General features: G+C 45.1%; 1 protein-coding gene across 1 annotated transcript in view; it reads left to right on the top strand.

Annotated features, from left to right (window-relative positions):
* The first annotated feature begins 263 nt into the window (after positions 1-263).
* The window catches only part of PLCXD2 (phosphatidylinositol specific phospholipase C X domain containing 2), a 64,521-nt gene continuing 36,990 nt past the window's right edge, over positions 264-27,794 (top strand). The window contains exon 1 of the mRNA XM_083173259.1: positions 264-593. Within this exon, the coding sequence (XP_083029385.1) occupies positions 509-593 (85 nt within the window). The 5' untranslated portion in view covers positions 264-508. The remainder of the gene's footprint in view (positions 594-27,794) is intronic.

The following is a 27,794-nucleotide window of genomic DNA, read 5'->3' as shown; positions in this document are numbered from 1 at the left end:
CGGGAGGGCCGGCAGTGGAAATCAGCTGGTACCAGCGATCACTACGGGCAGAAAACGGGAGCGTGCACATATTGCCAGCGTGCACTCCCATCGCTGGCAATATGGTCGCTCAGCGACCATATTTCTAGCGATATTCGCCCCCGTGTGTATGCACCATTAGAAATAACCTCCTCTTCACCACAAGGTGGCGCAGCAAGAGGCACGTTACTTTGATGATGTCAGCTCCATCTGACAGGACTCGATCACAGGGACAGCCCAGATAGCTCAGCAATGACACACATAAGACGCCGCGCTTGGGCTGCTGTCATACACACACACACACACACACACACACACGGCTGCTGCTGTCACTGGGGAGGAGAATGCGGAAGGCTGGCACTGCAGTGTCCCGGGAAGCTCATTCACCTGCATAGATCCGTAACGCTGTTGGATTAGGAATGCAATGTAGACTAGCTGTCATACTTGCTATGATCGGTGCACCTAGCAGACGGTGGGAAAAGGCAACGTGATGGCTGCAAAGTGCCACGAAAACTGGATGGGTGCTCTGCCGGGGTGCCTGAGTACATTGCCACTGTCTAACTTGGCAATACCAGGTATATTTTCTGAGTTTCCAGTTTCAATAAGTAACAGTTCTGTTATCACATGATTCATGGCATGTTAATTGTATGTGTAGTTCGTGGTATTTGCTGTGTGTTTGTGTTGTACACGGACCTACTGTATTGCATTGTGTATAAATGATTGCCTCTATCACAGGGTCTTCGCAAACTCGGTCCTCAGGACCCCACAGGAGCACAGGTGCATTCATTATTCATTGACACATTTTAAAAGATCCTCAGGTGTAACTAATTATTTCACTTGTGATTCTGTGAGGAGACCTGCAAAACATGCACTGTGTGGGGTCCTGAGGACTGAGTTTGAGAACCTTTGCTCTACCATTATGCTTCTGCTCAGTGCATGGCACTGTGTGTGTTCCTGTATTATTTATCACACTGTTGTATGTAACAGCACTCTAGTACTAGAAAGTCACGGGGTTTCTAGACCTGGAATCCTGCATGTCCAATGTTAATGACAGCCTCAAGAGATACTTCAGCGATTGATGTATAGAGCACTTGTATTATTCTGTAGCATTGATGGTATTTGTGTTATGATTCATTCCCAGTCCCTAAGGGAAACTAAATATTTGTAATCTACAGTATTTATTATTAATTAAAACCTAGTACCTGCAGTTTTCTATTTTTGAGAGATACACTTTATTCTATCATTATATAAAAGAGCAGATTACTGTATATTGAATAAAGTTTCATTTTGGACTATAGTAAAATGTAATTGCATAATTGTGGCATGGTGGTAGCATAGTTTATTGTATTTCAGGAATATTTGGACACAGACAATACCTATATTGGTTTAATAATTCAGGTCTTGAGTTTAATAATCTACAATAGTGTTTTTTTAAATATATATCTATCAATAATAGACTTGGGGCGGGATGTATTAATATAAATCGCTGCCCTTCACCACGCCCCCACCGCGATGTCAGCGCATATGTAATAACATATGCGGCTGGCATCGCGGTGCAGTGACGGAGGTCCCCCTGCAATACCTGTACCTGTCACCTCCCAGCCGCCTACCGCTCCCCTGCAGCCGGGACAGCTCAGCGTGGCAGTCCCCGGTGCCTCCTCCTCCCCCCTGCAGCCGGAAGGACGTCTGGCTGCCTTGCTAGGGGGAGGAGTGGTTTACCTTCTGGGGTCCAGGAGGACCTGCAAGAAGGTAAGCTGAGGGAGGGGGATAGGGGGGTTGGCAAGGCGGCGGGGTTGTGGCAGAGGTGGCGAAAAGAAGCCCATAGGCTTCTATAGGTGGTGATAACTTACTATGTGGTATCGGTGCGGCTGGGTTTTAATACATAGGAAAATGCAGTAAAACGGGTGTTTTATCGCATTTTCAGCTTAATACATCTCGCCCTTGGTGATGAACAGTCGTCCATCATCCGGCACACTGCTTTGCCTACTTGCGGAATAAGTAGTACATTATTAAAATTTTCCATTTACTGTAATTGTATGTCGTGGGTGCCAGATGACTGCCCGACAGTTGGGATTCGGATGGTCAGCACTAAAACATTGAATCCTGACTGTTTAAATTACTTAACAGTTGGGATCCCAACTAACAGGGGCTATTCTTCCTTTTGGGGTCCATGACCCCAAGCCACCAAGCCCACAGCATGCCGAGTGCAGCGAGCCCACAAGGGCTTGTTTTTTATTGGGTGCTTGTTTACTACAGATGCTCTGCAAAACTGATTTTCATCTATGACTAGGGTTGTACTGGACTATAGGGTATAGGGGAAATACCCCAGTGGGCCCCACTGTGTTAGGTGACCCCCTCCCCCCTTTCTTGAAATTACGTTTCACACTGTGTACTTGAATAATAAATATGTAACCTTAAGGTCCATACACACTGGGCGACTATGAACTCAGCGGCTGCTTCTGATTGGATGAGTGCATCTTTATCCTTTCCGTTGATCATTTTATCATCAGTCTACAGATTTGTTCACATTAAGGGAGGTATTCAATGTTTCCTCCTCCTCTGAAAAAGAAATAAGGGGAATTAACTATTCACCTGGGTTTTGCATTTACAGATCCAACTCTTTAAAAAGTGAATCTGTTTTTGCAGAAATGGACAAAAAAATGTTGAATCAGCCGCCGTTTCTGCGGAAAAAGATGCGAATTCGCGGATCGAAAAATCAGAGGAAAATAAATGGAATACAGGGACCCTATTTTGCCGTTTTTCCATGAAAAACGGACATTGACTACCCCCATTTATCAAGTATACTTAATAATATTTTTTTACACAGTAAATGCAACTTATAAACAAACTTCTAACAATTTGTACCCAGATACAGAAAGACTGTTTTATGTATAAGATACTTCAATAAAGTACTATGTGGTCTATTCATAAAGCAGTGAAAAGAGTGGAGAAGTGTACCAATGGAGATGTTGCCAGTGGCAACCAGTCAGCTGCTATGTATCATTTTACAGAATGCACTTGATAATTACCTCAAAGCTGATTGGTTGCCATAGTAAACTTCTCCACTGGTGCACCTCTCCCTTATTTTCACCGCCTCATGGATAGACCCCTATATTGTGTGCTGAAGGTGGCAATTTTCTGCCGTACGCTTCACAAACGCACACACCAAACATGCAATGTCACAATGTCATGCTGAGGTGGAGAAACCACCAACACCAGGAAAAAGAGCACTGCCTGGTGTATTCTTGGTATGGGCAGATCTGCAGACAGCAGGGTGCGTGATGACGCGTTGGATAGTTCTGCAGCAGCTCTGTTGTTGGCTATCAAAGAAAAAGTAGATATGGAGATAGGAGTCTGGAAATCTAAAATATATATATATAATGTAATGTATTCTTTGATGCACTGATAAAAAACTTTACCCATATCCATGGAGTGCCGCTTGACTCTGAGACATCAGAAATGGAAGCATTTGACATTTCTGCTGCATCTTTGAACGCAGCGGCAGTGCTCAAATTTGCCGGTAATGTTTCTAATAAAGAAGACCTCTCCTGCATGCATTGCAGATCCAGGCAATGCATCCTACAACACAGACCATCATGATCATAGGTCACAATGTTTGCAGCCCTCAGCCATCTGAATAAATATCAGCATACTGAGACCGGCCACCGGGAATTGCTCAGCCAGGGCCAGGGAGTCTGTGACCAAAGACACAGACCATGGACACGCCCCCCCAAGTTTCCATGGTCCCGGTTGCCACTTCCCACTCCCTCCCCAAATATTGCAGCATGTCAATCATGCTGTGGCTAAGAGGGGTCTGCGATTCAGAAGGAAACCAGCCCATGCGCAATACAGATCCTACACATGCATTCATCTCTATCAATTGCAGATGTATGCATAGATCTTTAAATTATATATGCATATTTATGCTCTCAATGTATTCATCCAGAAGTTTTTCCATGATGCCGGAACAGAAAGCCAGACAAAATTTCAGATTTTCTTATTCATCTCCATAGTTCATAAACTGTCCCTAGAAGTAAATTTATGGAAAACATAATCTATGTACAGACACAACCCTTACAGTGTTATTAGTATAGATGAAAAATAAATTAACCAGTAAGCCTATTTACTTACTGTATTTTCATGTGTGCCACATATAAACTTTCTGGGTGTTAAGATAACCCATGAGCTATTGGACGATATTACTAGGTTTGGCTGCCCAGGGTATCACTTTGATCTCCAAAAGAACATTTTTAGATTTGTCACGTACTTTATGTGCGGCAGCTTAGCCATTGATCTCTCTTGCACGTACTGTCACTGCCTGCTTCCACCTAAGACTATTATTGGACTGATTCAGGATTACTGTTCTATTTTGCCCTGCATGTTGAACCAGTGCCTAGACATCACATGCAGTGGGTGTTTTGTTTTCATAGCTAATCCAATTAATATGTGGCGCATATCTTATAATGTATTGTCAGCTACATCTTACAATACATTATATTGTAGCAATTGAGCCATTCTTCAAACTGATACAATAGGGGTATTCAAATGTTGGTTTGTCATGCCTTTCTTTTCACAACTTTTATCTGTTGTTATATTTGTGTGATGTTCAATTCTTCCCCGTCTTTTAAAAGTTGACTGTTTTTTTATTTCACAATCTCTTTCAATGGTTTTCCTATTCAAATGTTTGGTGATAATTATCACAAAACTTGTAGAGGACTTTCTTGTCATTTTCTTGTCATTTTATTCACCTGGGTGTCGGGTGGTGATATAAGTATTATTAAAAAATGTAAATGAATGTTTTATTTAAAGAGATTTCCTTTAATTAAATAAGGAGTGCAGCAGGGTCGTAACTAACTATTTTGCGCAACACCCCCCCCCCGGCGCACGTTTTTTCGGCGCCCCCCCCCCCCCGCACACACCTTACCTGCCCCCTCCCCCCCCCCCTTCTTACCCATACCTGTCCTGCACCCGCGGTCTGCGTCTCGCCCGGCTCTCTGCCGGGACCTGCCTGACCGTCACGGTCACGGCCGGCTCCTGCTGCTACAATGAAAACTGACTCTTAGAAAATGGCTGCCCCATACTGCAGACAGAAAACTGTCTGCAGTATGGGGGCAGCCATTTTCTAATTGTCAGTTTTCATTGCAGCAGGAGCCGGCCGGGACCGTGACGTCAGGCAGGTCCCGGCAGAGAGCCGGGCGAGACGCAGACCACGGGTAACTATAGCCCGGCGGCGCCCCCAATTTCTCTGCGCCCCCCCCCCGCCACCGCGGGGGCTGCGGAGCTATAGTTACGCCACTGGAGTGCAGGATATACTTAAAAAAAAAATACAATAGAGTATAGGCACACATCCCTCCCATAGAGTATATGCACACTCCCTACCCCATAGAGCAGTGTTTTTCAACCACTAGTGTGCCTTGAGTTGTTCTCAAGTGTGCCCCCAGATCTAGAGATGCCCAAACCAGTTTACAGCCACCACCAGTTCCACTGTTATTTACTGGTCTCTTCTTTTCATGTAAAGGGACAATGTGTTTTATTTTTGTCACCTGTGGGGACCAGTGTGATTGTTTTTTATATGGGGGCCAATAGGTTTGTTTTTTTCCTGTGGGGGCCAATGTGTTTTGCCCTGTGGTGATCTCATGGTGTGCCTTGGCAATTTAAAAATCTTATTTAGTGTGCCGCAAGGTAAAAAGGTTGAAAATCACTGCCATAGAGTATATGCACACCCCCCCACATAGAGTATAGGCACACATTCCCCCCGTAGAGTATATGTACACCCCCCCCCCCACATAGAGTGTACGCACACCAGAACACCCCCTCCCCCCCCACTTAGAGTGTATGCACACCGGCAAAATGGGTATGGATCATTGGGTCGACCAAATTAAGGTTGTCATCATTGGGTCGACCACGGTCCTCTTAGGTTGACACTTGGAAAAGGTCAACATGGCTAAAGGTGCCCATACACGGTGCAATTTTACAGTGCAATGCGCGATCTCGCTGGCATCTCATCGCACAGTACAAAAAGTATGTGCTGCACATACTTTTGTACTGTCTTCTAATCGCATCGCACACAAATCGAATACGATGCGATTTGGTTCAAAACGCACAGGAAAAATCTCACCGTGTATGGGCACCATAAGGTTGTCAGGGTCAAAAGGTCGACACAAAGGAAAGGTGGACAGCCAAAAGGTTGAAATGGGTTTTTCTATTTTTTTTGTCCCTAATGTTGACGCAGTCAATATGAACACAGAAAAAGTGCCCTGAGTGTGCTCGCCACGCTTTGGGCTCGGTGCCTCTCTACACTCGACACGATGGACGCGATTTTCTGTCAATTAAGTGTTTTAATTGCCGGCAAGGAGAAAATCGCGTTGATCGCGTCCATCGCATGCCATTGTAATGGCATGCGATGCGACCGACGCGATCAACGCGATTTTACATAGGGCTCAATGTTAAATTAGCTTTCAATGATAAAATCGCGTTGATCACGACAATAGCATGCCATTGTAATGGCATGCGATGCGATCAACGCGATTTTACATAGGTAACAATGGGAAATGGGCCAATGGAACCAATTTTTTATTGTATATGCACCGTCATGGGTTTTAAGTATATGAAGTGTCCCCCCATTGTTAACGCCACCCCACTATTGATGCCAACCTGAAACGTGGCGAGCGGCGGCGGTACGCGTCCTCTGACCTTTTCATACCCCCACTATCCACGTCGGCGTGGAGTTGAAATTATAAAGTGTGGCGAGCCCCACGAGGGGACGCATATACCTGTGAAGTTATGCGCGTCCCCTGGAGGGGCTCGCTGCGCTCACCACGCTTCGGGCTCGGTGGCTCGCTGCGCTCGCCACACTTTATAAAATCAACTCCACGCCGACGTGGATAGTGGGGATATGAAAAGGTCGGAGGACGCGTACCGCCGCCCCTCGCTGGCTCGCCACGCTTCGGGTTGGCGTTCATCGTGGGGTGGCGTTAACAATGGGGGGCCATTTCACCCATGAGGGGGGGTATTCAATTAAAATTGGGGTTTCGGGGGCTTTTTACATTGGGACCAATGTAAAATCGGGTCTCAGGGACCATTTTACATTGATTCCAATGTAAAAATCGCGTTGATCGCGTCGATCACATCGCATGCGATTTGGTTGCATGCGATGCGATCGGCGCAGTTTTTTTAGGTCCCGATGCTTAAGATAAAAATCGCTGGCGCCGTGCTAGGAAACAAGTACCCTATTATGTTTAAACTAGTATGTCCGAGCAGAGGGCAGGGTAAACCTGCGGGCATCTAATTAGGGGCAGCAATGGGGAGAAGGCAGATTAAAACAAAAAATACTTACCTTACAGCCAAAAAACCTCACATGCCTCTCTTCAACAGGGGCAGCACTTTTCCATGCAGTCTGCTACTCCTCACTGCTTAGCACATCCTCTCCCACAAAATGCAGCACTGTAGTTAAATAGACCAGCAGGGCGGGGCTAAAGACGGTGGGCAGAGTTAAACAGGGTGGAACAAAATAGGGAATAAAAAAAGAATTAAATGGTACGCAAATAAAATATATACAATCCGTGATATTAAAAAAAGGGATAAAATGGGCGTGAGATTAAAAAAGGGGAATAAAAGGGGCATGAGATTAAAAAAGGGGAATAAATGGGTGTGATAACTAAAACAACAGATTAGACGTCTAAACAAAATAACATTTGAATAGCACACCCATCACTTTAAAAGACATCAGATGCGTGAATTTGAAAGGTGGGGAAAAATGATGCCCAAAAGTAAACATTTGAATATCCCCGAATGAGTTACATACTGTGTGTATTCTGTGAGGTATTTTATCCATGGAAGTGTAAAATATTAAATAAAAAGTATGGTACTTGAATAAATCTACAAGTTTGTGAGCTCTTGTTAAAGATAGATGTGCGGATGAACAAAATGACACTCCTAACTACTAAAGGGAATCAATAAAACCACTTCAAAAGCATAGTACCTGAATGATGAATAGCCATATAAATGTACATAGGGTGTGGGAGCATCTTTATCTTCTGTAACACCTCACTAATTATTCAGGGCAATATTGTTCTCTAAAACATTCTATCACACATACTAGCAACAACTTCACAGGGAAGACCATATCTAGCTGAATGAGCAGAAGGTACATGGAGACACCTCTGTTAGCAGAATAAAGGAATCACAGTCATTTATAAAAGTAGAATTAAGATTATAGAGGACCTTCTTTCCCACATTGATTAACTTATTGTAGGAATTTATGTCAGCGTCAACACATTTGGGGTGATTCCGATTCGCCCTTCAAAAACGTCTTTATTTTTTGCTGCAATCGCATCTGCCCCTTTATGCTTATGCCACTACGAAGTAATTCCCTAGTATACATTTAAACATCCAAATGTACAAGGACTTATACACCCACTGCCAGTGTCTATACACCCTGAAATACTGCTTAGCCTTAGTGCATGTGCAGACTCACCAGTGGCGCAACTTCCGGAGACAGTGGAAGCACAAGCCTCTGGGCTCCAGCCAGTGGCGTAAGTTCATATGAGGCGCCCGGAGGCGGATTAGATAGAGGTGCCCCCCCAACAGCCCCCCCCCCCAACCCAACCAAACACACACAGCATTTATGGCTATCATATGTGCCATCGGATTTTAAAAATATATATTTTATATTATATATATATATATATATGTATATAAACAAAAATAAAACTTTTAATTAGAAGATGGCATATATATATATATATATATATATATATATATATAATGCAACTTAAATAAAGTCTTACTGTAAATTTGGCAGCTGTGACAGAGTGGGATCCGTGCTTCAGGGATCCTTTCTGCCTCCTTCCTCCCTCCGGGCAGCCTGTGCACCAGCCAATCAGGGTGCCGCAGGCTGCAGTGTCACATATCATTGGATGGCTGAGCCGTCGCTCAGCTGTCCAGAGACTAGCTCTCTCTGCAGCAGGCACTTGACGTGAGCTGTCACTGTGCACTACTGCAATAGGGTAGGGAGGGCAGCCGCGCGGATCGGATATATTATAGAGATCCGATACGTGTTGGTTGGCAGCCGCCAGGGGCGGATCCAGGAGAAAATGACAGAGGGGGGCAGCATGATATGGGAGGGGGATTGGAGGGGGGTGTTAGTGGTGCCAGTGTGCCTGCTCAGAGAGTGGAGAGGGAGAGGAGAAGAGCAGAGAGAGGATGGGAGTGGGATTATAAATATGGACCCTGGCATTTAAAGTACACAGGCCCCCCTTGGATGCAGTTGTGCGTGTGCTCTGGAAAGGGGTATGTGGTCACTCAAAAGAGTGTAGTATACCACACACCATATACCACTTCTACACATTCTACACATTATGCAACAAAATAATAGACCCCATTACAATTGCTCCTTACACACGATGCCAAACGGAATGAGCTAAAAAATTCACATGCCACACAGATTGAGCCAAAATTGACATAATGTCACAAGAAACATCATAAACAGGGACATTGCGCGCCGAAGTTGCGGACCAAAAATTGACACCAAAATGCCCATTACACATTTAGCCACACACCATAATGTTCAACACCGTAATGCCTATTACAAATTATGCTAAGTGCTGCTTACCTACATGCTCATTGCTAGGGATTCCATGCTCGTTACCAGGGGTACCATGCTCATTACCATGTGGGATTACATGCTCGTTGCCATGAGGGTTACATGGTCATTGCCAGGGGTAATGGGTGAGATAGGGGGTGCAGAGTGGAAGGGAAGATACAGGGTGAGAGGGGGGATGCAGGTTGAGGTGTTAATCTTAAAGTCTACCAGACCTTGATGGGCGCGTGGCGGTGCGCCTGGCAGTGCTCCTGCGATGGCAGGCACAAGATCCCACCCTAGCCCTAGGACCAGGCTGTGGCAGCATGATCTTGAGATCGGAATGTGGGCCATAGCTGGATTAAGGCTTTGGTCGAAAATAAAATCATGCTACAAAAATAAAAATAATAAAAAATATATATAAAATGCAGAACATTAACATAAAAAAAAGACTTACTTTTGCTGTTTTAAATAGGAGGAGAGCGATAGCTTCCATCTTTCTCTCTCCTCCTGTTAGCACCTCCACCCAGTTGTTAAGTCTCTCCACACATCCGATTAGCATTTGCCATGCTGGGGCGGGCATCCCACCTCTCTTCCTCCCTGTAGCCTGTGCTCCAGCTAATCACGGAGCCGCAGGCTGCAGATCGCTCAGCGCTCAGCTCAGCTGTCCTTACGCAGTGCTGGCAGCCTATGGCTGTCTCTCAGTAAGGAGCGCAGTGCAGCGTTACAGAGCGGGGGGACAGGGTTTACTGCGCGAGCCCCTGGGGTGCGATTGCTGCTCTATTGGTGTCACCCCAGTGGAGGGTGACACCAGGGTGCGGGTCGAACCCCCCCCTAGTGACGCCACTGTCACACACTGACATGAGCTGGTGCTGCTGCTGCGGAAAGCTGGAGGAGGCCTCCTCCAGCTTTCCGCAGCAGCACCAGCTCATGTCAGTGTGTCTAAGCAGCGTTCGGCAGCCTTCCACAGCAGGCTCAAATAAGTGTGCGTCGGCCAGGAGCTGCGTGTCTCTAAAAATAAAAGTTGGAAATGACAGGGGGGGCACGTGCCCGGGTGCCCCCCCCCCCCTAAATCCAACCATGGCAGCCGCAGGAGTCCCTTTCAGAGCGGCGTGGGGGGGGTCCGGGGATTCTTGCTGTGGCGGCTGGGGCTTATTACTACTCCCTGCTCCCTGTGCCCCCCCTGATGGCTAACGCCCGGCGGCAAAAGTCTCCATTGAGAAGAAAAGCATAGGAGGCTGCTGAACTAGGACAGATCTCTCTCCACTCATTTTATAGTGATTTGCTACTGTCACTGCTGACTCCTCTCCATGCTTATAAACCCCTTTGAGCTAAACAGTAGTAGAAGGTGTCATAGCATTGACAGTTGCGTCTTATATGATGAAAGAAAGGAGAGCAGAAGTTATTGTAAGGAAAGGCACTAATTGTTAAAATAAAACTTTATGGGGCTATTTTTCAAGGGTGCCAGATGACCTTCCGACAGTCGGGATTCTGGTGGTCAGTAGACAGATTTCGGAATCCTGACTGTTCAAAGCCAGACATTTGGGATCCACAACCTTCATAGAGGCAAGCCATCAAGCCCGTAGTGTGGCGAGAGCACGGAGCCCACAAGGGGCTTCCTATCATTTGCCCCCCCCCTGTTGAAGTCCCGGCAGTCGGGATTCCAACTTCGGACTAATGACTGTCGGCAGCTCATACCACACCCATTTATCAATGCTCAAACAGCCTGTAAAATGTAAAGTAGAAGCTGGTTGGTACTTTATCTTCCAATTTTATCTCTCTCCAAGCATCAATAGAACCCAAAGATTTTTATTTATTATCAGCCAGCTCCCAAAATAAAGATTTCTCATTAGCTCTAATTAGTTGCAATAATGAATATTTATTCTCCCAGATATCCCACTGACTAGTCACTGGGACAGGGGCTCCAATAGGAGCTAGTCCCAATGACCACAGAGAAGTAATGTGATCAAATTGCTATAGCCTGACTTTTGTCCCTTCATTTGTGCTATTGATCATGTGATACCAAATGGAAACATGTGCAACCCAAAACCACTGGGGGGAAACACCTTCAGTTCTATTTCCCTTCTGGGCACTTGGCATGAACCTGATACTTACCAGTGGTTTCATTGTGGAAACTGGCATTTGCAGTATGCAGTTTACCTCAGTCATCCAAATACAATATATAGTAAAAGTATAACAAGAAAACATTATGAAGCTTACTACTCAACAATAAAAACAGGAAGAGGTTTACTGCTCTAGAATCACAGAATTGATAGTAACAATAGTAAAAAAAATGGTGGCTGGGATTAACACCCTGATCACCAATATAAACATTACGGACAATAATACGTGGTCAGGTGTGCATAGAATAGATAAAAATGAATATTTAATAATATAAGCGTTAAAACAAATTGATACATGATATAACACAAAATTGACGATAAAAGAGCCAGACAGACAATTAGATAAATCAATGAATAGTCAACCTTATCTCAACTTGCCAAGTTCATGAAGGAGCCTGAGTATAGTCCACCCATTGGGCAGTGCCAGATTAAGCCTTCAGGGGGCCCGGGGCACTTTAGACAGGGGGGCCCCCTTGCACTTGTCATTACTGGCCGCAAACTGCATGGGGAATATTACACTGTCAAAACACAGAGTAAAGGCAGTATAAACTTGGTCAATGGGTAACTTCAGGGGATATATATATATATATATATACACACACACACACACACACACACACACACACACACACACACACACACACACACACACATACATACATACATACCACATGAAAAGCCTGTGTTTGTCCCTCTGCACCTTAGTCTGTAGGAGACCTCACAGTCCCAGTGCTGCCTCTGATTAAAAACCCTCTCATGACTAGGCTGCTGCTGCTGTTACACATGGGCCTGAGAAGCATGTAATGAGCTCCACCAATCAGAGCACAGCACAAACGTCTCAGCCTCTGCCCTCTGGTGCAAAGTGTCATGGGACATAGACAACTCCTAGTAATGCACTGCACACTTGGCTCCCAATGCTCAGCACCATTAATCATTGTCACATTGGCAGATAGGTGAAGCTGTAGCACTACCCCACTCCCATGCACAAAACCTTTAGCTTTTTTTTTTTTAAATACATGCCAACCACAGGGGGCCCCTAGCTGGAGGGGGGCCCAGGGGCACTGACCCCTTGTGCCCCCATTATAATCCGGCCCTGCCATTGGGGAATAGTGCAGGTAGAGAGAGTCCAGTTATAAGTTCACATCCACTAATAATATCCTGGGCTTTTTAGGAGGTAGCGTTCCTCCAAGAAGAATTCTGTGCCGCAAAGTTGTTGGGGGACCAAAGTTTTTAGGAACACATTGTATCCAAATAATTGGAGAAAACGCCCTGCTTGCAAGTCGCTTGATCCTTTATGGTGGAGGGTCTCCGGGCAAGGAGATGCGGGTGAGGATTGAAGAGAGTATCAGTCCAGTTTAGAAACCATTTACGCGTTTCACTGCTATCTTCAGCTTTTTCAAAGGTGATTTGTCTATTGTACTGTACGGGTTTAAAAATGGTATTTAAACGGATGCCAGCATTTTATAGTCAGGTGCTAATTAGGTTTAATTTTAACCTTAATAATTTTACTAAAATATATGTCATTATTGTTTATGTTTGTTGCTTGTATACCAATCTCAGTTGCTTACCCCCCCCCCCCCCTGTATCATTATTGTCATTATAATTTTATATAAAGTTTACTAAACTAAATGCTACTTGGTGTGGCTTGTATTATTGTGATCAGTGTGAGACTTCTATTCAATCTATACCTTTACCAACAGCGCGGTGTGTACCACAAACCTCACTTTTTCAATCTCGTTTTGGAGTCTAGCAAACTCCTCACACCTGCAGCAGTTGTCCAAGATCTTAATGCTTAATTGTAACAATTGTTCAAAATTTTCTTTTGACTTCTCTGAATTAGCGCCCGGGCTCTCTTGGGAGTGGTTTACCACGCCCGTATAGTACAACCCCCTTCCAGCGTATATATTTTCTGCCTAGCGAGAGGGAAAGTGCCGCCCGCACAAATGCGCATGTGCAACCCCAAACTGTGGGGAAGGGAATTCTGCCCATTATGAGCAGGTCTGAACTGGCCACAAAATAACAACCATTCAGCTCTTAACTGCCATTTTCCAAACACAGCCTGTAATATGTTTTTTTGTTTGCTATCTACGGCGCTGCGGACACTTTGCGGCGCCTTATAAATAAACAAACTACTGCTACTACTACTACTACATGGCAGTAAGGAGCTGAGTAGATGGAACTTTATTTCTGGCCACTTTATCTCACTCCAGAACTTAATTAATGACCCTTTAGTCTTTCCCTGAAGCAAGGTTGTAGACTTCATTGTTCTCCTACTACCTCCTGTCAAGTTGTCTCCAGTTTCCAATTGTCTTTTATCCTCTTAACCCCATCTTTCTTCTCTTTTTAACCTGACTACATTCTACAGTACATAGTCCTTCTGTCAATACTGGTGGTAGAATGACGGCCTAAACACAGCTTGTTGTTTGCTCCTGCTGTTTCATATCTAAAAAGTAAACTGCTTGAATCATGTACAATATTGGTGCTATTTACTTTTCAAAAATTTCCCTGGTTGCATGGAACATGTGTTAAACATTATTTTTAACATTATCGATGACTATTGATCTTGTTTATCACATCGCTTGATGAAATGAAATAGTATACTTATGTAAAAGTGATTTCTTAGTTATTTATTTTTAATAAATTTGCAAAAATCTCCCAAAAACTTATTCCATGTTGTCATTATGGAGTATTGTGTGTAGATTTTTGAGGGAATAAAATCATTTATTCCATTTTAAAATAAGACTTAACAAAACGTGGAAAAAGTGAAGCACTGTGAATACTTTCTGGATGCACTGTAGATTCTTGTGACGCTAGATGGTGGAAGCTGCAGATTGACAAAGGAGATAGTGATAGTGGAGTTGAGGATGACTCATAGCCAGTAGTCTTGGGTCACAGGGAAGAGTGTGATGTCCACAGCGAGAGAGATAGGGATAGTTGTAGGTATTCCAGGGGAAAACAGTGTTTTTGATCTTGTTAAGTCCCAGGAAGCACTGGGGCATGCTAGATGAGAGGGCAGCCAGGAGCTGATGACATTTCCAAAGGAGGAGGTGTAGAGTGGGAAGAAACAAGGGTCAGGTGGAGTCAGATGCAGAGAAAGAAAAGGATCAGTTAGTGAGGTTGACCCTGATGTGATGCAATGACGTCAACGGAGACAAGGTAATGTGGTGAATTGAGGCTGTGGAGTAGTACACTTTTAATGACATTTAACTCATCATGTAACTCATGCCATTAACTTTCTGAACTTTAATGATTGGATATCTAATTTATACACTGGAATACAATTATTAATAAAAATGTAAAATGACTAAACTAGTGATAGTTCTCTCCAGTATGATGGCTTCATTGCCATTGTCTGTTCCCCATTATTACTCTACAAACAAATTTGCCCATTTTTGTATTTTGTATTTCCAGAAATTCATAAACAATCAGAATGTATTTTTTTGTAATGTTACTGGCAAGTTGAACGTTAGAACGTCAGGCTTGTGTGACTAGATTACTTAAAGAGGATTGTCTAAAATGCTAATCTGTTAATTAGAAGATTAACTGTAGATTGTTAGTGACCTGAATCCGAGGACCTTATTCATATGTAGAGTTTGCTTTGTCTCTATGATATGTCAGTAGTATTTTACATTATAATATTTTATATTAATAAAAGCACGCACAGTAAGAAATGTAAGACATTCTCGCTGTCTATGCACTGACAATATTGTTTGGTCAACTCCCAGTAGCGGAACAGGAATAGTTTGTCACGATCCGAGCTGTCAGACAGACTTTCTTACCGGCTAAGTGCCTCCGCAGGTTCAGCTTGCGGTCCAGACGTCATCTCTGCCGGCGTCCTGTCTCCCAGTGACAGTCCCCAGTGCACGGCAATCCACCTGTCCACCGCCATTGCTCCCAGTATCCAGCATGGTGTGCACAAACACACTTTCCCGCCATAGCAGACATGGGGGCTGCCATGTTCTTTCCAGTCACATGTCTGTGCTGTCCAATCCTGTTGGTTCTGATCTCCCTGTCATACTTCCTCGGCCAATCCTGGCCACCCAGTGGGGATAATAAGTATGCTGGGAGCTCTCAGAACCATTGCTAGTGCTTCAGTTGTCTCCAGTGTATGGTCAGCTGTCCTTGTCTCCGTGCAAGTGTATTTCTCTGCTGGTGTTGTCTTCCATGCTGCAGTGTGTTCCAGGTTGTTCCATCTCCTGTGAAGTCCAGGTTATTCCATCGCCTGTGATCCTGCCTCGTCAGCCCAGCGACCAAGCCTAGCTCCGGGACTCTGGTCCTTCCGATGCTCCAGCATCATCCACCATCGATGTTTCATCGCTAGTCCAATATTCCGGATCTCCTGCTTCCGTCCGTCATTCCGGACCCACAGTCATCTCCCGTCCGTCATTCCGGACCCACAGTCTCCTTCCATATCCGATACCCGAATCCGATGTTCCCACATCATCATCGATAGTCCGATATTCCGGATCTCCAAGCCAAGCTTCCGTCCGTCATTCCAGACCCACAGTCAAGCTCCAGTCTACCGTCCGTCATTCCGGACCCACAGTCTTCACATCCGATGTTCCACCATCGATCCCACATATCATCATATCTGTAAAGTATTGCAATCTGCATGAACTGTCATTATCCCTGCATACTTTACTGTCTGTCATTACTACAACCATCTGCAAATAAACTCCGGTTGTATTTTACCTCTGACTGCTTATTGGCTCTGGGTGCACTGTCGCGCAGTCCATGCGCAAGGGTCCTCTCCAACCTCCCCGGTTCAGGTACTGGTCCAGGTCCCCACCAGAGGTCTCAGTCTTGTCGACTAAGCCCCCTGGTGTGACAGTAAGCACTAGCCAAATGGATCCAGCCGCAAACCAAGCTTCTCCACCCAGCCCTGTACAGCAACTGGCTGTTCGCTTGGATCAGCAAGAGGCTGCGCAGAGCCAAGTGATTCATTGTCTGCAAGATCTGTCTTCCCGGCTGGATAAGCTACAGACCACTCTCAGTGGCCCTGAGCCTATCAGAGAACTTCCAAGTCCCGTTCATCCTCCTGTAAAGGCTGCTACACCTCACCTTCATCTGTCTGTCCCCACCAAGTATGATGGGAACCCCAAGACCTGTCGAGGTTTTCTCAATCAGTGTGAGATTCACTTCGAGCTGCAACCCAGTAACTTCCCTACTGAAAGGGTCAAGATGGCCTACATCATCTCCCTCCTGTGTGGAGCAGCGTTAGAATGGGCGTCTCCCTTATGGGAAAGATCTGATGCCATCCTGTCCAATTACAAGGACTTTGTGTCAACATTCCGGCGTATCTTCGATGAGCCTGGGCGATCAGCATCTGCCTCCACTGAACTCCTCCGTCTCAGACAGGGATCCCGCTCCGTCGGGCAATATCTGGTCCAGTTCCAGATTCTGGCGTCTGAACTCTCCTGGTGTGATGGGGCCTTATACGCAGCTTTCTGGCATGGCCTATCCGATCGTATTAAGGATGAACTCGCTACCAGAGACTTACCTTCAGGTCTAAGTGACCTTATTTCATTGTGTGTCAAAGTAGACCTACGCTTCCGAGAAAGGGCTATAGAACGTCACAAGAGCGCTCCAGTTAAAGTGCCAACTCCTCCGCCTTCTTTACCCACTGCTCCTGCGGTCCATTCCAAAGAAGAACCAATGGAGATAAACCGTTTCCGTTTGTCTCCAGGAGAACGTCGACGTCGACGGTTGGCACAGCTCTGCCTGTATTGTGCCGATCCTGCACATCAAATTTCTGCATGCCCAAAGCGTCAGGAAAACTCCTCCTCCTAGCCCGTCAAGGAGAGGGTAGGCTAGGAGTAATTAAGTCCTCTCCATCAGCAACTGATTGTGTCCTTCCAGTTTCCCTACAAGTTGGTCAGCATTTCAAGACTGTCTCCGCACTTCTTGATTCCGGTGCCGCTGGCAACTTCGTTACTGCAGAACTGGTCCGCAAGTGGGGGTTGCCCACTGAAAATCTTTCCAAGACTGTCTTCCTTACTGCTGTGGATGGCAGTAGGATTCCTGATGCGACAGTCTCCCGCAGAACTTTACCACTTACAGTAAAAGTGGGAGTCCTGCACACTGAACTTTTGTCCTTCCTGGTTTTACCCCGAGCCACTCATGCTCTGGTTCTGGGTTTACCCTGGCTCCGTCTTCACAATCCTCGTCTTGATTGGAAGACCTCGGAAATCCTTTCCTGGGATCCTTTCTGCTCCGGTACCTGTCTCCAAAAGGTACTCCCAGCTCGTCATTCTTCAGCCGATGCAGCAGACCTTCCGCCTCTTCCCTACCAAGAGTACTCAGATGTATTCAGCAAGTCTGGCGCTGATGTCCTACCTCCTCACAGACCGTGGGATTGCCCTATCGAACTTATCCCAGGCAAAGAACCACCCAGAGGTAGAACCTATCCTCTCTCTCTTCCAGAGACTCAAGCCATGACCAATTACATCAAGGAAAATCTGGCAAAGGGATTCATCCGTCCTTCGACTTCTCCTGCTGGCGCAGGATTCTTCTTCGTCAAGAAGAAGGATGGAGGCCTACGTCCCTGCATTGATTATCGCGGCCTCAATGACATTACAGTAAAGAACCGATATCCGTTGCCCCTCATCACCGAGCTGTTTGACCGTGTCAGCGGTGCAACCATCTTTACGAAACTCGATCTGAGGGGTGCATACAATCTCATCCGCATACGAGAGGGCGACGAGTGGAAGACGGCGTTTAATACCAGAGACGGCCACTATGAGTACCTCGTCATGCCCTTTGGGCTCGGCAATGCCCCAGCCGTGTTCCAGCACTATGTCAATGAGATTTTTCGGGACATTCTGTATCGTCATGTAGTTGTATATCTCGATGACATTTTAATCTACGCCAATAACATCACTGAACATCGTTATTGGGTCAAAGAGGTTCTGTCCCGGCTGCGAGCTAATCATCTCTACTGTAAACTGGAGAAGTGTGTCTTCGAGGTGAAGTCTATACCCTTCCTAGGGTACATTGTCTCCGGTTCTGGTCTTCAAATGGACCCAGGAAAACTGCAGGCCATCCAAGATTGGCCAATTCCCTCTTCGCTGAAAGGTATTCAACGTTTCCTGGCTTTTGCCAATTATTACAGAAAATTCATTCGTAACTTCTCTTCTATTGTGGCTCCCATCACTGCCTTGACTAAAAAGGGGTCTAATCCAGCGAAGTGGCCGGCAGAAGCCATCGAAGCCTTCCATCTGTTGAAACAGAGGTTCACTTCCGCTCCTGTTTTAAGACAACCTGATACCACCTTGCCCTTTATTCTCGAGGTTGATGCCTCCTCCGTGGGTGTCGGGGCAGTCGTCTCGCAGAAAGCGCCCGATGCTCGTCTTCATCCCTGTGGGTTCTACTCCCGTAAGTTCCTGCCTGCAGAGCGTAACTATGCCATCGGCGATCAAGAGCTCCTCGCCATCAAGTTGGCATTAGAAGAATGGAGATATCTTCTAGAGGGCGCTGTTCATGAGATCACAATTATCACAGACCACAAGAATCTTCTGTATCTCAAGTCTGCTCAATGTTTAAATCCCCGTCAAGCCAGATGGACACTTTTCTTTTCCAGGTTCCGTTTCAAGCTGTCGTTCTGTCCAGGGACACAAAACCGAAAAGCTGATGCCCTTTCCCGCTCATGGGAGCAAGAAAGTGAGTCTAAGTCCACACATCAACACTTTATTATTGATCCAGTGGCATTCTCCGCAACGAGAGTTTCAAATCTCACGCCCCCTTCAGGGAAAAGATATGTAAAGCCAGCTCTAAGAAAGAAGTTGCTCTGTTGGGCGCATTCTTCAAAATTCGCTGGCCATGCAGGCATTCAGAAAACTTACGAGTTTATCACCAGGTCCTACTGGTGGCCGTCCCTCAAACAGGACGTACAGGACTTTGTTTCCTCTTGTGCTAAATGTGCTCAGCACAAGACCAGTCGTCAGTCTCCTCCTGGGCAATTGATGCCACTGTCAGTGCCACATCGTCCTTGGACGCATATCTCTATGGACTTTGTAACTGATCTTCCAGAGTCTGACAAGTTCACCACCATCTGGGTGATTGTTGATCGGTTCACCAAGATGGATCACTTCGTTCCCCTCACCGGTCTTCCGTCAGCTTCCAAACTGTCCCAGCTCTTCATCAAAGAGATATTCAAGCTTCATGGGCTGCCTCTTGAAATCATCTCCGATAGAGGAGTCCAATTCGTAGCCAAGTTCTGGCAAAGCCTGTGCTCCCTGCTTCAAATCAAGTTAAAGTTTTCCACAGCCTACCACCCTCAAACCAATGGCCAAACGGAGAGGGTGAATCAGGACCTTGAAGCATTTCTCCGCACATATGTCTCTTCTTCCCAAGATGACTGGGCTCAACTCCTTCCATGGGCAGAGTTCTGCCATAATAACCAATATCATTCTTCATCAAATGTCACTCCATTCCTTGCCAATTATGGGTTTCATCCTCGAGTTCCTGACTTCACTCTGCAACCTGTGTCCTCTGTTCCAGCGGTCGACACGACCATCCGGCAATTCGTCAAATCCTGGAAGCTCATTCGTTCTTCACTTCTGAAGGCTTCAAGCAGGTACAAAAAATTTGCCGACAGGAAACGCAGAGCTGTGCCAGCCCTCCGTCCAGGAGATCGTGTCTGGTTGTCAACTAAGAATCTTCGATTGAGAGTGCCATCGATGAAGTTCGCTCCCCGATATATTGGTCCTTTCCCAGTTGAGCGAGTCGTCAATCCAGTAGCTTACAAGCTCAAGTTGCCGCCCTATTTGAAAGTGCCAGCTACATTCCACATTTCGCTGCTCAAGCCGCTGGTCTTGAATCGCTTTCATTCCAAGCTCCCCAAGGCTCCTAAGGTTTGCACCCAGCGTGGAACAGAATATGAGGTCAGTAAGATCTTGGACTCTCGCATCCGATATGGTCGTCTGCAATATCTGATCGATTGGAAGGGCTACGGCCCGAAGAGCGATCATGGACCAATGCCATCGATGTCCATGCTCCCAGACTCATCCGGGCGTTCCACTCCAAGTTTCCCCGCAAGCCTAAAAGGTGTCCTGGGGCCACCCTTAAAGGGGGGGTGCTGTCACGATCCGAGCTGTCAGACAGACTTTCTTACCGGCTAAGTGCCTCCGCAGGTTCAGCTTGCGGTCCAGACGTCATCTCTGCCGGCGTCCTGTCTCCCAGTGACAGTCCCCAGTGCACGGCAATCCACCTGTCCGCCGCCATTGCTCCCAGTATCCAGCATGGTGTGCACAAACACACTTTCCCGCCATAGCAGACATGGGGGCTGCCATGTTCTTTCCAGTCACATGTCTGTGCTGTCCAATCCTGTTGGTTCTGATCTCCCTGTCATACTTCCTCGGCCAATCCTGGCCACCCAGTGGGGATAAGTATGCTGGGAGCTCTCAGAACCATTGCTAGTGCTTCAGTTGTCTCCAGTGTATGGTCAGCTGTCCTTGTCTCCGTGCAAGTGTATTTCTCTGCTGGTGTTGTCTTCCATGCTGCAGTGTGTTCCAGGTTGTTCCATCTCCTGTGAAGTCCAGGTTATTCCATCGCCTGTGATCCTGCCTCGTCAGCCCAGCGACCAAGCCTAGCTCCGGGACTCTGGTCCTTCCGATGCTCCAGCATCATCCACCATCGATGTTTCATCGCTAGTCCGATATTCCGGATCTCCTGCTTCCGTCCGTCATTCCGGACCCACAGTCATCTCCCGTCCGTCATTCCGGACCCACAGTCTCCTTCCATATCCGATACCCGAATCCGATGTTCCCACATCATCATCGATAGTCCGATATTCCGGATCTCCAAGCCAAGCTTCCGTCCGTCATTCCGGACCCACAGTCAAGCTCCAGTCTTCCGTCCGTCATTCCGGACCCACAGTCTTCACATCCGATGTTCCACCATCGATCCCACATATCATCATATCTGTAAAGTATTGCAATCTGCATGAACTGTCATTATCCCTGCATACTTTACTGTCTGTCATTACTACAACCATCTGCAAATAAACTCCGGTTGTATTTTACCTCTGACTGCTTATTGGCTCTGGGTGCACTGTCGCGCAGTCCATGCGCAAGGGTCCTCTCCAACCTCCCCGGTTCAGGTACTGGTCCAGGTCCCCACCAGAGGTCTCAGTCTTGTCGACTAAGCCCCCTGGTGTGACATAGTTTAGCTAATTGGCTGCTCCATACCTGTAAGTACTGTATATATGAGCATATCTGCTTTATTAAACCTTCTGAGATTTAGTGACTGATGAGTTGTTTGCAAACAAATTGCTAAAAAAATCCCCAAAAATAGTTTTTCCAGTGATCAAAAGTTACCAACGTGCATCTAACTCCACATTAATAACATATGCACCTAGTTGACGCCAATTCATATGTAGCAAATGTAAAGATATGCCTTCTAACAGACATTTATTTATGTCTGGGTAAGCCATATTTTTGTCAGACCAGCATCATATTATTCGAACTGGTGTAGAACATTGTATCAGGCCCTCTTTGGGAGTATACATGGCTCTGAACTCTATTGGATGACTCTATAACTCAGGCCAAGTATCTGATGATCAGTGTTTAATAATGATTTGGCTACATATGTGAGAGGTCATAAAAAGCCAGATCAGTTTTAATTTACAGAGGCCTATTAGTGAGGTGAGAAGATGACAGAAAGCACCCCCAGGATGTCGACCTTGACCCATGTCGACCTAGGACCACGTCGACCTTATGGTGTTGATCTAATGCTTGTCGACCACATACTGAACATACTGTAGACCAAACGATCCCAACCCGACAGGACACCCCCAGACCGAACACTACAAGCTCCAGACTGCAGATTTTGATGTCCGGTCCACAGGGCCGGTAGTAATAGTAGTACGTTTGCTAGGGTGCTTGGCGCCCTCCTGCAAACTTTACATTTGCGTCCCCTCATACTTTACAAAGAGACAGCGCACACCGAATAAAAGATGTGTGGTCTCACAAGGAAGGGGCATGGGCACACAATAGTACTCCCAATTCAAATTATGACACACAGTAGCACAATCTTATTCTCATTACACAGCACCAGAGCTGTAACTGTGGCAGAAAAGGAATTGTGACACCCCACCACCACCACCACCGCGAAGGAGCGCGCAAAAAAAATGAAGGGGCATGGCTACATAACAGTACCAATAACACCGTTCTTACACATTATGCCACATGCCATAATGGGCATTCCTCATTATGCTTCACAGTAATGTCAATTACAAATTATGCCACACATCGTGATGCACCCTACACATTATGCTATGCGTAATGCCCCAAGTACTTCTGCTTATACACATAATGCCACCAGTAGTGCCCCTTAAATAATGCCCCAGTACTGCTGTGTAATCAAGTCCAGTCTAGCCCTGAGCCCAGCAGAGCCTACATAGGCATGGAATTGATTTTCAAATATGGCGCCAGCTCATGAGCCAATTGAAGCTCTCGGTCCGACAGCCAATCAATAACTGCAACTGCCGGACCACAAGCTCTGATAGTAGTAGCATTGCTTATACATAATACCCAATGTATCCCACAGTAGTAGCATTGCTTATACATAAAGCCCACTGTTGCCCTCATTAGAAGCGTTGATTATACGTAATGCCAACACCAGCTGCCGACAGTAGTACACCGTGTAATGCCCACACCAGTTGCTGACAGTAGTAGCACCATGTAACGCCCACACCAATTTTTGACAGTAGTAGCACTGTGTAACAGTTGCTGACAAGAAGTCAGTCGATGCAATGCTCTGTGTATCTCAGTGGGAGTTGATGCTGCTACTTGTCAGTGTTCTGGAAGGTAGCAGGGGTACTACTTTCTGTAGAGCACAAGGAATTTTTATTTTTTTTAAGAGGAGTGCAGGGACATATATATATTATAATACATCCAGAACTGCTGTGCTGTCTGACTGGACTAATATATATATATATATACAGAACAGGAACAGAGTGCGCTAGGAGTGAAGGTACACAACTTATTTCACAATATAAAAATTTAATAAAAAGCCTACAAAACGGCTTATAGAAGATACAGTGTTTATACAGTCATATATTGGAATCAATTAACAGAAACTGTGGTGGTTCAGTACAACAGCAGGCCCAACGCGTTTCGTCAACCACGTGACTTCATCAGGGGCATTAGGTGACTTGATTAACAAAGCTGCAGTTGCTCTTCTTGCAGTGTCTCAAATTGACTGAACATTAATAATTGTAGACAATGATATTCCACCAAAAGACAGAGACAAATCCAATAATGCTGGGTAACAGGGAACAAACTATATCGGCTGCTAGGATACATTGTAGTTTGTTCCCTGTTACCCAGCATTATTGGATTTGTGATCGTAATGTTTTGCTGGCTTCTATAATTAAGTGGAAAAGTATACCAAAAAAATTGACAAGAGCTCTGTCTTTTAGTGGAATATCATTGTCTACAATTATTAATGTTCAGTCAATTTGAGACACTGCAAGAAGAGCAACTGCAGCTTTGTTAATCAAGTCGCCTAATGCCCCTGCTGTTGTACTGAACCACCACAGTTTCTGTTAATTGATTCCAATATATGACTGTATAAACACTGTTTCCAATATATGACTGTATAAACACTGTATCTTCTATAAGCCGTTTTGTAGGCTTTTTATTAAATTTTTATATTGTGAAATAAGTTGTGTACCTTCACTCCTAGCGCACTCTGTTCCTGTTCTGTATTTCTATTGTTCTGGGTCTCAGCTAACGGGGGAATCTCAGAGTTGCTGCTGTTCTATACTAGGGCGCGGATTTTTGGGTACCTTTCTCTTCTGTATATATATATATATATATATATATATATATATATATATATAGAATGAAAAGTGTAGAGGTGCGCTTCGATGTGTTTCACCAACAACACATTAAAATTGAAAATATTTATTCCAAACAATAAAACGTATAAAATACAGTAAATAGCAGTTTTCCAATGATTGTCTTCACATAGGTGTATTAATTCCTGGTTTCCGTAGATATAGTTGGTCTGAGATACCCTACGCGTTTCGTCCCTAAGGGACTTCTTCAGGGGTAATACAGGTGATCAATCCGTTAAGACAGTTTTCACTCGTATAAGAGGGAAACTTCTCTGGTGTTCACGTTTAAATAATGGCCGGAGCTGGTACTCGTGAGTCATGAAACAGCTGATATTCGAATATCATGACGTCATGAATATTGGCATTATCAGGGGTGAAACAATAATAGAACAACTCTCTGGCTGTGTCCTTTTCAATTCTGCGATATACACAATATCAATGTGCAGTGGGGTGTCCGCAGTCCAGGTGGAGAGAACTATATATATACTGTATATATATATATATATATATATATATATATATATATATATATATATATATAGAATGCAGTGGGGTCCGGCACTCCCAACGAATAGAAAATATCAGGCTGGTGCCAGCACAGCGTGTTGCAGTAATAGTCGGATATGGTGCGGCACTCACAGCGTTTCCAAGGATCCACGAGAACACCAATGAATGGTCCATTCATTGGTGTTCTCGTGGATCCTTGGAAACGCTGTGAGTGCCGCACCATATCCGACTATATATATATATATATATATATATATATATATATAAATGATACCAATGCGAAAAACCCTTCAGGTGTCAATCAACAGATTATTCCTCCGTAGTGTGCAGCTATCTGTCCATCAGTGTACTTTGAAGAAAAAAATAGGAGAAGCGCACCAATGAGCAGAATGTAAAACAGTTCCTTTACTAATAACAAAGCTCACATACACAGAGGTTTCAGCTTGCCAGCATAGGTGAAGGTGACAGGTGAATACAACATCAGCGATACAAGGGTGTAACAGTCCTCACGGTCTCCGTCTCAGCCCAACAGCCTCTCACGCTGTGGAAATGGACCTCTCGCCGACACCAGCACTCGTTCAACCCGATAGTCAGACGCAACCACGTCCTCCGTCTTAGGCCACTGTGCAGTAAGAACAAGTCAGTTTCAAACAAAAAAAAACACAAAAAACTTTTATTGACTTGTCGCCATTTCAAATTACTGTATTTTGACCGTATCGGCATCTTGACCATGTCGGCATTTTGAACATTGCAGTATTTTCACCGTCTGTATTTCAACTGTTGGTAAACTGCCTGCATTCCGTACAATGTTAATCCTGTAAGAACACTGACAAAATGTAATAGTCTGAGAGCTGTGGTCAGTGGGGAGATTTTAGCGACTTTTAATGCAAGATTTATACAGCAATTTTTATAAGGCAAAACCAACCTGATATTCTTCCCCTGCTTGCCTCATTCTTCTGGTCCCTAGAACCCATTGTCTAATGTGACCTATTTTCTTGTTCTGTACATAATTCTTCCGTTTCAGATGTTGTTTCTGCTGGCATGTCAACTGTTTGTAGCTTCAATTATTGTACAGTCATCCTATTGTTATGATGGCTTGGCATCATCTTTTTCTCCAGGTCGCCTTAATCGTCTATTATTTCCCTTCATCGGTAACACAGATTTCCTAGGTTTTCCAGAACTTTGTTGAATTTGTACACTTAAATGCAGTTTTCTGTGCTATAGTAATATCCCAGATTGTCTTTATTATTAACTGTCCCAGCGGTGCGCACTCACCAGAGAAATAGTGATCTCGTTCTGGATAAGACAGGCAAACATCTGCCAATGAATTACATAATACAGTATAAGGCAAACTGATGAACTGACTAGAATATTACACAGGAACGGACTGCAATATTTATGCCTTGTAAGTTCATTCCCCTTTAAAAAAAGTCAGAGTTCGGCGGACATCTCCCAATGCCGCTGAACTCGGCGGCATGAAATTTCGCCCTGAGTATATAGTTAAGGCCCCCATCCACTAGCGATATGGCCCTTTTTATGCAATTCCAACGCATTGCTGGGACGGATCACATAAAAAGTGACACATCTCATTTCATTTACCTGCAATTGCAATGTGGGTGTGGATCATATGGTCAACCAAAAGTTGGTCGACAGTCATTAGGTCGACACCACTAGGTCGACATACTGAAAGTACAGTAAGTACATGCAACTCTGACCACGCTGTGGAGTTTCATGGGATTTACCTTGTATTGCAGTGCAGTGTTCTCCAATGCTCTGCATCTAGCTTTGGGGCTCTTATTAACCCTTCAATCTCATGGCAACCTGGTAACTCCAAGCTTTGGCATTTGACAATCAAGCACCTTATGACCCAGCAAGCCCCAGACAGGGTGTGCTGCCAGGCGACACTCGGTGAGCCATGACCATGCACCCTGTGCACATATAGGCTCCCTCCAGTCCATTCCTGGTGCTAAAGATCTCTGAGTTTATCATTTTAATCTGAATTTACCCTTTTTTTTTTTTTAATACAGTCAAAGTTGTGTATCATCAGTACAATTCTAAAGATTTATTTGAAGGAGTTAAACCAAATTGGTGTAAGAACCGGCATCTGAACGGAGATAATTCGAACACCAAAAATGAAGAGAAAATAAAATATATTCAATCTGACAGCTCTAAAAAGCTTGGAAAAAAATCTCTTTTGCGCAAATAAACAAATAAAAACACATAGCGGCAGATGCACCAAGCTTTCAAAAGTGATAAAGTTCATAGTGATAAACTTCCAGACAATCTGCCCGTTACAGTCATTTTTCAAACCCAGCCTGTAACATGGAAGTTGGCTGGTGTATTAGCACTCTCCATTTTATCACTTTTTGAAGCTTGATACATCTGGCTCATAAAAAGAAACAGTATAGGGCAGTGGTTCTCATTTCTTTTTTTAATCACGGCACCCTAAAGTATCAGAATTTTCAAAAGCCTAGGATAAAAGTTTCTTATTGAGAAATTCAGAAAAAATATATAAAATTAAGTGCATTGTGTTTATATGTCACAGTTATCTGGTGAGGGACAGGATTTGCTTCTGTTTGTCCACATATATTATGATTGGCAGCCACAAGCACTGATTTTGCCTGGTACATTCAGGGCTGGCGCCACCACTAATCAGCTTTAAGCATTTGCCTAGGGCGCCGGCCACTGGAGGGCGGAACTGCGCTGCCTGCAGCCACCCACCATG

The sequence above is a fragment of the Crinia signifera genome, chromosome 2 (genome assembly GCF_055691185.1).
Source record: "Crinia signifera chromosome 2, ASM5569118v1, whole genome shotgun sequence".
Lineage (NCBI taxonomy): Eukaryota > Metazoa > Chordata > Amphibia > Anura > Myobatrachidae > Crinia > Crinia signifera.
Note: the sequence above shows the minus strand (reverse complement) of the source record. Positions and strands in the feature narration are given on the sequence as shown.